Source organism: Rhamphochromis sp. 'chilingali' (assembly GCF_963969265.1).
Source record: "Rhamphochromis sp. 'chilingali' genome assembly, chromosome: 19".
Lineage (NCBI taxonomy): Eukaryota > Metazoa > Chordata > Actinopteri > Cichliformes > Cichlidae > Rhamphochromis > Rhamphochromis sp. 'chilingali'.
The window spans coordinates 26,340,594-26,351,730 of NC_137946.1; the positions used below are offsets into that span (position 1 = coordinate 26,340,594).

Consider the following 11,137-nt stretch of genomic DNA (forward strand, 5'->3'; position numbering starts at 1 on the left):
ACCTATCCAGACACGCGCGTGCCTTGGAGCGATCGCTAACTACAGTCAATGGTCGCTAACTTAAAACCCGCGCGCACCCGTTACGTGATTGTCGGGACGTTTCCTCAGGTAATGAAATACTTCCAGTGTCTATGGCAGATTTATTATCCAACGTTAATGGCTTTACAGCAATTATGTAGCTAGTTTACAATACGGTGACTTCCGCCTCTCTTACAGAAAAAACAAAAAAACAAAACAAAACAATTTCCTCGTCTCTAAGAGCCTTATTGTTGTTTTTGTAATTGAATTACTGCTTTTCTTACGAGAAACTAAATGTGATTGCAATATAAATGATATGCATTTATATCCATGGTATTACAGTCACGGCAATCTGTAATGTGAAATATTTTTATGCCTTGCATTTTATGGCTTTATTTTCCACTCTCTGGTTCGCAGACATGTACAATTACCCATCAGTCCATTCTTTAGTTCTTCTGTTAGATGCTTCCAGCACTTTTACAACACATACTTAAGTGTTTAGAATTATCCGAAGCTGTAAACTGGACTAAAAACACCTCCAGGGAGCTGTCTCTCTGGGGTGTTTCTATCACATGTATCACCTTACCCGGGTAGTGGAAAATCAATGACAACCAAAAAAATGTCTGCTCTACCCTGTTCATTGCTCCTCCCCTCCTGTCAGGATTGCTGCTGTTGAACTTATTTGATGAAACTGTGGATATTTCTACTTTAACAGGGCAATCATTTTGGGTATGACTTGGATAACACCTGTAATCTTGGTTTTTAGCTTGATGTCTCTCATTTGGCTGACGCTGCTGATCTCAGGTAAGATGCTCTTTTTGTAATTGATTGAGATGTCCACATGAATTCATTTAGATGCTTCGTCTTTGTGGCATTTCACATCAGAATGAAGCAGCTGTCACATGTCCTGATTTTTTGTTTTGTTTTAATTGTTTGAGCCATTGCTTTGCTTATTGTATTTGGTCAGCAATACCAGACACATTCAGATGTTACGATAAATGCAGAGATAAAGAAAAAGTCACCTTGTCTGATGGTTATTATAAGCATCCTCTTAACAATGTGTTTAAATCAATACAAATTTATTTAAAAAATGTGGATTTCCTTACATTATTCTCATCGCTTTACATTAAAGTGGCAAAATGAAGGGAATGCGGAACAATGAATGGCTCATGCAGCTACCTTTTTGCAAGACTTAATAAGTGATCCAGGAAATTCAAAGGGGACTTCTTGATACCCCCAGCTTACCCCAAAACTTAATTATCCAATTCTTTTTGTGTTGTGTAAATTCAAGTAGGCAACAGATATTGAGTCTAGGCATGATATGATATCTTTTTTAGTAATCCACTGATGTAATAGTTTAAGCCTCAGATTTTCCTCTGCACCACTGGGTAGCAGCACATCGTTTTGTCCTTTGTGTCCTGTGAGTGTGAGTTGTTTGTCCAAGTGGTAATCTTTCTTTAATTTTCAGCCCATCTGGCTGAATGTGTGCCAGAGAAGCCAAAGAGGTCAGCTCTGAACCAGCTGACCAGGACCCTGCTGAGGAACTACGACTGCGGCGTTCGACCTGTTCACAATTGGACCACTCCTACTACTGTCTACATAGACCTGACACTACGGTCTGTCCTTGATGTGGTATGTTAGTTTTGAATGCTTTCTGCTGTGTTTGTATTGCTCCTAACGTTTATGATATTGCATTTTATTCAGTATCACTTTTCATGCATTTCTATGTTGTTTACAAAGCAACTCAAACAGTAACCTTGGAAGAAAAATTTTAGAAATTGTGTTGAAACTCATTTTCTTTTCTTCAGGATGGAAAGACTCAGAGCATCACTACAAGTATTTGGTACAGACAGGTAAATAGCCTTTTTGTGCTTCCTTATTGTTTCTTGCTACACAAGTTAAGAAAAAAAGGCATTTTTCAGTGTATTAAAATATATATCTTTATGGATAAAAGAGCTTTTTAGTTTAGCTGAAAAATCCTTTGCACTTTTCAGGTCTGGACAGATGAGTTCCTGGTTTGGGATCCAGACGAGTTTGAGGGTATCAAAGAGATCTCGCTGTCATCTGAAGCTATCTGGATACCTGATGTTATCATTAGTGAATTGTAAGAAAGTGTCTGCACAAACTTTTTTTCTTGTGTTCAGTGCAGTGTCCTTCAATTTTGCCCAAGTCTCAAACATGATTGAGTTTCTTTGATTTTAGAAATGTACCACAGATTCCTACTGATCTGATTGTTTTGTATTGTATTAAAGCAATAATACATCAATTGATAACATGGTTTACATTTGCAGTACATTAAAATATTCACATATCTTTTAACATGGCAATGTTTTTTTTAATTTAGTTGTAAACTGTTAGGAAATTACATCTTTCCGGTAACTGCTGATGTCATGTTTCTGTATTTGAAATTGGATTTTGGCATCCCAGAGGTAATCATGAAATAATCAGAATCACAATACTTTATTAATGGCAGAGGAAATTATGTACGTCTCAATCTCAGTAAGTCTAATCAAAATTAGGTTAGGATTCATGTTAAACCTGAGCATTTATAGGTGCTGGTTTAGCATGTCCCCGTTCATGGGACAAGGTCCACGAAACAGCCACTTTAGTTATGGATCAGCTCAACAAAAGGTGTCTTGATGATCTCACCTGTTCTCCCCTCTTTCTCCTCATATCCATTCCAGTGTGGACGAAGGGAAGTCCCCTCCGATCCCCTACGTTTACGTCAACTCTTCTGGCTCAGTAAAGAACAAACGGCCCATACAGGCAGTGCTAGCTTGCACTCTCGAGATGTATGCCTTTCCATTTGACAAGCAGAATTGCAGCCTCACCTTCCGAAGTTTGTTGCACTCAGGTCTGTAAAATCAGCCTACGTTTACAGCAGGAGAGTACAGTTTTCATACCTGTGGTGGAGACTTTCACCAGCTTTAAGTAGAGAAATTCAGTCAGAATGACTTCACTTGGTGTATCTGCTTAATCTCAAAAACAACAGCGTTTTTATTGTTTTTTATTGTGCAAGAGAAGACAGGATGTGACGAGATATATGAGTGTGTGTAGGTGTGTGTGTGTTATAGGGGCTGCTGTGTGGAAGTATGGGGCTCTATTCAGTCCAAAAGCCTATGTTAGTGAGGGAGGGAGACAAAGAAATAAAATAATAATAAAAATAAAGAAATTAGAAAAAATAGGAGCACCTATGGTGATTCAACAGGTTGAGGCTGATTAGATCAACAGTGTTTTTATTTAGTATCACATAAATTGAACTTTTGTTTTTTATAATTTCAGAATCAGAAAACCTTAATTATGTGGTCACAGTTGCTCGAAGAAAGTAAGAACAGTAACTAAGTAAAATAAATTAAATGTTACAATATTTTACAAAGTTAAAAAATCTAACCAAAAGCTCTGATGAATTCATCCAGTTTACATCTGTTAATAGAATCATAGATATCTATTGCTGCATAAAGTTCAACAAAACTCACTTAACTTGTCTTATTCTTCTAATTCAATTCAATTCAATTCAGTTCAATTCAATTTTATTTATATAGCGTCAAATCACAACAACAGTCTCCTCAAGGCACTTTATATTGTAGAGTAGACCCTACAATAATGCATACAGAGAAATAAACCCAACAATCATATGACTCCATATGAAGAAGCACTTTGGCGACAGTGGGAAGGAAAAACTCCCTTTTAACAGGAAGAAACCTCCGGCAGAACCAGGCTCAGCGAGGGGCGGGGCCATCTGCTGCGACCGGTTGGGGTGAGAGAAGGAAGACGGGATGAAAGACTATGGTGATCCACTAAAGCAGTAAACAGTCGAACTGTAGAAGCTGTACAGCTAATGTTTTGTAATTTCAGCTAGTGTTCTTTCATATGCCTTTGCAACCATCAGTTATCATTGCCTTGTAAACGACATAGCTTCAGCCCTGTGATAAAATCTGAACCATCTCTAGGACAACTGATGAAAGTCATCAACCGATAAAGACAGTGAGTGAAATGCTGAGCTTATTTTATTCCGTATTTGCAGTGTTTATCATTCCATTCAGCTGTAGGGTTTGCCACAGCTGACAGATGACATGTAGATATGACAGTGCACCTTGCTTAAAAATCTGTGGATAGTAGAAGGAAAACTGAATAATTTGAAACTGATTTGTCTGCCACTGTGAGACAAAGGTGACAACACAGTACAAGGAGATAGCAGATACACACTACGCTCATTGTTGTTTCTTCTGCCATATTTTATTCTTCATTATCTCTCCCTCTGCAGTGCAAGAAATAAACTTGGCCCTGTTGAGGAATGAAAACACCACTGCTAAGGATAGAAAGCAGTTCATGAATGATGGAGAATGGGAACTGCTGTCCATTCCTTCACGCTACCGGCTGAGTCAACAAAACGAAACTGAATATGCCTACATCCAGTTTAACGTACGTGACTTATCGTACTTAGCGTACATTCATCACATTTACTGTTATTGGGAGTAATTTAAATGAAACCGGTTATCTTATAAATCTAACAGCAATCAAATACTAATATTTCGGGTGTTTGATAGATTATTACTTCAGAGGCGTAAACGCTCTGTAACAAGTGAGAGAGTAACTGTGCTGTGATGGCTCTGATTGCTAGTCGATGGTGAGCTTTAAACTGTAGTTCTCTGCGGGTTACACCCTGAAGCGTTGCGGTGGAATTGTAAAGTGTAAAGCAATTGGCTGCGACCTTCATGGATTGAGCTAGAGAGCTAATGCCAAATGATGAGGCTGAGGCTGTTTCTGGCAAGTAAAGAGACAGATAGAGAGAGAGAAGCTGATAGACAGGGGAGGGTGAGCAACCATAATGAGACTGTCTCAGTGGCTGCCTGATCAATGGACTTCTTGTTAGCGGGGAGCAAAATGGCCCCATAGCCCATTGCAGGTGGAGAGCAGGGAGGGCTGCTAGTTATCCAGCTCAAAGAGCCAAGGTTTTTTTTGTAATGGAGCATTTCATGGCTCACTGGGATATTGTTACACTGTGACAGTGTTGTTGCGTGCAATAGATATTTTATATAAAAACGTCTGACTTCTGAGAAAATGTTACTTTTCACAAGCTGGAGAAAGTAACAGAGTAACATTCAGCTGCTATTAATAACCCAAATACTTGAACATGAACAAACAAATCTACACACATTCAGAATCGAAATCTATAGCCCGGGAAGACCTGATTCTCTATTCATCGAAATGAAAAGTCAAAGTGAAATCCAAACATATTCGTTCCAGTTTGGAAGTAAAAAAATGCACTAAAGCATTCATAGTGACGCCTATTCATGCCTTGGAACACAAGCTTATTTAACAGTGGGCCACTTGATGTCAATGCACACTGCTATATTGTTGTTACATAAATAATAATGGCTTGGCTCTTTTTTATCTCTCGTTGATGACTGGGGCCCATTTCATGAATTTGGCAATTGGGGTCAACTACTTTCACACTAATTTTCTCACTTTTAACTGATCTGAAGAAATGAAAACCTTGAATCCTATGCCCGAACATGGGAAAGGACTGTCAGACTTGCAAATTTATATTTAATTTGCGAGTGATGATAACTTGGGATGCCAGCAATTTTTGCAATCTGTACCAGAGTAGTGCTCATAAATCACTTTGTGAAGCAGGCTGTAGCTTGACAAATTGAGACGAGCTGAGTGATAGACGTGTTTGTAGACAGCTGATATTCTGCAGAGAACGATGGAAAATGACTTTGAGAGAGAGTGTCCTAGATGTGATGAATAAGACACTCCTGTGATTACATATCATATGTGCTGTGAATGCTAACAAAGTTTAACGAGTGCAGTGTAAACAGAAGTTACTTCGGGGACTCATTCTCTCAGAGAGAGTAATGAAAGGCTCCCTCACAGCAGCAGCTAGTGAAACATCAGTTAGCTGGTAATTATTATCAGGGATGGTTTCAACTTGTTATGACGGGAAACTTTCTAACAGGATTATGTTTAGTTTTTCATTAATCACCATCACGGCAGCTCAGACACATGAACACACTAGAGAGGGATTTAATGGTGGTTTTTCAGGGTTTGTGGTTATCAAAATCAGACATAATTGAATTTTATATTATTACTTGTACTCAACACACAAGTTCACTCGTGTTATCACACAGGAGCCAACAGGCAGCGGTGGTTAGGACTGTTACCACACAGCAAGAAGTCCTTGGGTTAAAATCCACCATCTGGCTGGGGTCTTTCTGTGTGGAGTTTGCATGTTCTCACCATGTCTGTGTGGGTTCTTACCGGGTACCCTGGCTTCCTCCCACAGTCCAAAGACATGCAGTCAGTGGGGTTAGACAATTTAGGTGATTCTAAATGAATGGTTGCCAGTCTGCGTTAACCCTGCGACAAACTGGTGACCTGTCCAGTGCATATCCTGCCTCTTGCCCTATGGCAGCTGGGATACGGTCCAACACAGAATAAATGAAAGAAAATGGATGGAGTGACAGTGGAAATATGTTCAAGATTCGTGAAGTTTATTGTCATATACACCACAAAATACAAGTAGTTATGCAGAGCAATGAAATTCTTACTTTGCAGGTTCCCTTCACACATTTAAATAACAACTAACTAAAAGAGTAAACTTAACCCTGAACATAGAAAATAGCACTGAAAATAATAATAAAGTAAAACAAGTGCAGCTTATGTGTAGGTGTAGTCAGAATTTAAAGTGCAAGTAGTTGCAACACTGTCCCAGTGTAATATATGCAGAGTATGCAATGTTTATATTGTATGAAGTTGTGTTATAAATATATACATATATAAATGTACAAAATTGCAAATTTACAGGTGAGAGATCATTACAGTTCAACAATTAGTTAGTGATTCAGTAGCCTGATGGCCTGTGGATAGAAACTGTTTTTCTTTAGTCTGGTTGTCCTTTATGTTACAGCTGATAATGTGTTTTGTGGATTATACAGACTAATAAGGACATTTATTTTGTGAAACAAGACAGTGCTGCTGCTGTTTTGTGTCCTAAGTAAAATGTCCCTCAGTTCCATTCAGGTGGGTTTGGGGGCAGAAATGTCAGAGATAAGTGTTTCATGCACACAGCTGTTTGTCTGGAGAGATAAACAAATATTCCTTGGTTATATTTAAAAGTGACTCCAAAATTAGGTGTGTGAACTGTCAAGACTTGTGGATATTATTTCTGTCTGTCTTCTGTCCTTCATACCTCAGCTCACTGGCCTCATCTTTTATTCAGGTGTTGATTCGCCGGCGCCCCCTGCTGTACGTGGTAGGACTCCTCATCCCGAGCATCTTCCTCATGTTGGTAGATGTGATGAGCTTCTACCTGCCTCTGAACAGCGGTACACGCATCACCTTTAAGATCAGCATACTGCTCGGCTACACCGTCTTCAGAGTCAACATGACAGATGAACTGCCTGTTACTGCTGTCAGAACTTCACTCATTGGTGGGATTTTAAAGACACACATATGTAAAGCAAACAACCTATATCCTGTTTTTTATTCTGTAACTGAAGCCAGAAAGGTTAATGTAAAATAAATTCCAATGTGCACTGTCTGCAAAACATTAATTTGTAGAATGACAATAGTATGTCTAGTAGTACTGGGGGAATACAAGAGGAAAAACAAGTGGAGCCTAATTGAAGAAGCAGAATCTGAAATACCTTAATTAAATTATGAAGCTCTGAGTGCTCCCCACATTTAATTTTACACACAGTAATTTATCTGGGGAGGCTGCAAACCTGCTCTGCCTTAAATAGAGTGCTCCATGAAAAACCTATAAAGAGTAAGGGTAATGTTAAACCACAGAAAAGATCACTCTTAGACTAAATACCCCAAGACTGGCAGTGTGTCACAATATGAAGGCAGTTTGAGGTAGAATCAGACTGTGAGCATGGAAATAGGTGTCTGGGCAATCAGTAAAGCTTTATTGTAAATATCGGTTATAGTTTGGATTTTATGTAACTAGACACTATTGTAAGTGTTTCTATATTCTCCACCAAGTTTCTGAACTATGCAATCTCCATTTAGGGGTATTCTTTGTGGTGTGCATGGCCCTGCTGATGCTCAGTCTGATCAAGTCTATACTGGTTGTGAAGCTGCTTCACTACAGTGAGAAGGAGGTCAAGGAAATGTCAGTGTCTGCCTGCCTGTTGGACAAGTACGGCTCAGCTGGTCATGTCTTTACTGAGAGTGCTTTAACTTCCATCAAAACCCTCGACCACATAAACCCGTCTGGAGGTAAACTTTAAGACTCGTTTTCCCAAATGTGCTATTGGCAGCGGATATAAGAGTACACTTTTTTTTTTTTTTTTTTTACTTTGCTTCAGCAAAATTGAAAACAACATCATGAGTCATGGGAGGAAAAACACTTAAACGGGAGCCAAGGCACATCTTATCTGTGGGAAAATTTAAGCCCTAAAAATAGAAATAGAAATACACACTGTGCCAAAGCGTATGGAAACTCTTTTTGAAAGTAGGACAAAAATGCATTAGCGGAATAGTTGAGGGTGGAATAGCAGCAGGGTGGCACAGTGGGCCAAGTCAATGGGGCTATTGTACAGGATATAAAGCTGGTAAAGGATATAAACTGTCTCCTACTCCATAAATATATATCCATTACTTACATTGTAATGTTTTTTTTTCTTAGACTATGAGCTTGAAAACTCACTGGATGAGGATCTGCTGTCCCTGAATGAGATCCAGGATACTCCCACTGGGCTGGAGTGGCTGCTCCGAGAGCTGGTTTCCCTCCGTCTAGCTTTTTCCCAGGAGGACAGCGAGTCTTCAGCTCAGAGCGAATGGCTGGCCCTCTGCTCTAAGCTCGACTGCTTCCTGTTTCGCCTTTATCTGCTGGTTCTGGGCTTGTATGCTGGAACGCTGCTGCTGCTCTGGGTCAACTGGAGCTTTGCTTGACTTAACTGCACATTTAAAAACAGTTCTTGCCTATGTCCACTGTACTTGCAGAGATAAATACTGCACTGTTGCTGTGTATAGAATAAACCTGACTTAAATAAAAATATAGGCTACTTCAAGAAGTGCTCATATATATTTAACCTAAGAAACCACTGGTTACAATACACTTTATTTGTATGTTGTTGTTGTATTTTATATGTTGCAATGTGGCTGTTTTTTGACTGTTTTTAGTTTTAATCACAGTTTTGGACCTTTGGGGTCTAAGAACAGGATGTGGTCAAAACAACAGTTTATTCAGATTATATAAATTATTAAAAAAAACTATGTTTATTACTGACAGATTGAGTAATGCCTTTTAAATAGCCAGTACAAATATTTGGCAAAACTGCAAAAAGTACACTTGAAGTCTTCTGGAGCAATAGCTACTCTTTAAATATGCTGCTCGCGTAACCGCCACCGCTCTAGCCATCGTAGCACTGTATCATCATTCTGACAAAGACATTATTGTATCGGCTCTGTTATTATGTTTCCCGGCAGTGAAGATTTACTCAGAGATACTGTACAATAAAGTAGCTCTCAGGAGAAAATTCTCACTTCCAGTGTGATGCTATGATATTGTATTCATACTTTAATCTCCATCCTACTGCCACAAAATGGATCAGTGAAAACCTTTCAGAGCTCAGCTGCTGTGTCTCTACTCCCTGGTGGTTTCCTAATAGTCCTAATAAGAATATCAAATGTGCACAGAAAACTTGCCAGTGTAACGATCAATATTAATGTAGTTTTGACGGTATCAGCAACCTCTTTTTTCCAGTATATCTGGTTACACGATGTTATGCAACACATCTGAAAATAAATCTTTCATCATTGCTTTGTTAGTGTCTCTATGAGGCTTCCAGTGGCTGTTTAAGATGTCTGCATTCGCTTTGTTTTGGATATAAATGTAATCTGTAGATGTTTGTGCCTGTTTTTTTTTTTTAAATAAAAATAATAACCACAAAAAGAATGTGATTATTTTGCAAAGATAAAACATGACAGAAGAAGCAACAAAAGCTTTTGTGAGGCAAAGGAACGATGGATCCTGCCTTTCTGAAATACACATGATTACAGACTTAGTATGCATCCATTTAGAGAGACAGCTACAAGCCTTCAAAGGCTTCGCTGCTCATATTCATTATTTCTGAAACCCGGAGAGCAGGCGAGTGAAAAAGTAGGCCACAAAACCTTTCTTTAGGAAATTTCACATGAATGAAACTAAAGAGTTGTTACAACCCTCCATGGCTTAGAGCTAAAGGTTCAATCCAAATCAAACCTAGGTTTTTTTGTTTGAATTGCAATCTGAATTTGAAAACTACTTACATTATATGAGTCAAAAACCAAAGCTTTCAGTATTTTAGATATAGTCAGTGTGAAAGTGAACTACAATATTGTCCTCTTTCAAGGTGCAGTTAAGATCAGGGGCTAAACATGTGGCACAGAGGCCAGAATTTTAAGATTTTAGGATTAGGCTTAAAACTTTCCTTTTTGCTAAAGCATATAGTTAAGGCTGGATCAGGTAACCCTGAAATCTCCCTTAGTTATGCTGCAATAGGTTTAGGCTGCTGGGGGATTCCCATGATGCATTGAGTATTTCTTCTTCAGTCAGCTTTCTCACTCACTATGTGTTAACAGACCTCTCTGCATTGAATCATACTTGTTATTAATCTGTCTCTCTTCCACAGCACGTCTTTATCCTGTCTTCCTTCTCTCACCCCAACCAGTCGCGGCAGATGGCTCCGCCCCTCCCTGAGCCTGGTTCTGCTGGAGGTTTCTTCCTGTTAAAAGGGAGTTTTTCCTTCCCACTGTTACCAAAGTGCTTGGTCACATGATTGTTGGGTTTTTTTTTCTCTGTATGTATTATTGTAGGGTCTACCTTACAATATAAAGCGCCTTGAGGAGACTGTTGTTGTGATTTGGCGCTGTATAAATAAAATTGAATTGAACTGAATAAAACTGGCCTGCCAAAGAGCCCAGTTCACCTTGCTACTTTTCAAAGGCTAACAGTTGCAAATGATTCATTAATCATTTAAATTTTTTAATAAGGCATACCACTATTCCTTGTATAGCCATGAAAATGTATTGAAAGTAAATAGTATTTCTAGATCCTGATAAATTGCAACATACTACTGTTGTTTAAATCCAAAAGCACAGAACATGTGAAGCTTACGTGCATTTG

General features: G+C 38.9%; 1 protein-coding gene across 1 annotated transcript; it reads left to right on the forward strand.

Annotated features, from left to right (window-relative positions):
- On the forward strand, window positions 1-9,817 carry htr3b (5-hydroxytryptamine (serotonin) receptor 3B). Its single transcript, XM_080866738.1, has 10 exons — window positions 1-108; window positions 785-822; window positions 1,487-1,650; window positions 1,827-1,871; window positions 2,013-2,122; window positions 2,703-2,872; window positions 4,283-4,440; window positions 7,244-7,454; window positions 8,038-8,247; window positions 8,657-9,817. The coding sequence occupies exons 2-10, from the start codon at window positions 789-791 to the stop codon at window positions 8,920-8,922; spliced, it is 1,368 nt and encodes a 455-aa protein (XP_080722864.1). The 5' UTR covers window positions 1-108; window positions 785-788; the 3' UTR covers window positions 8,923-9,817.
- Window positions 9,818-11,137: the final 1,320 nt, after the last annotated feature.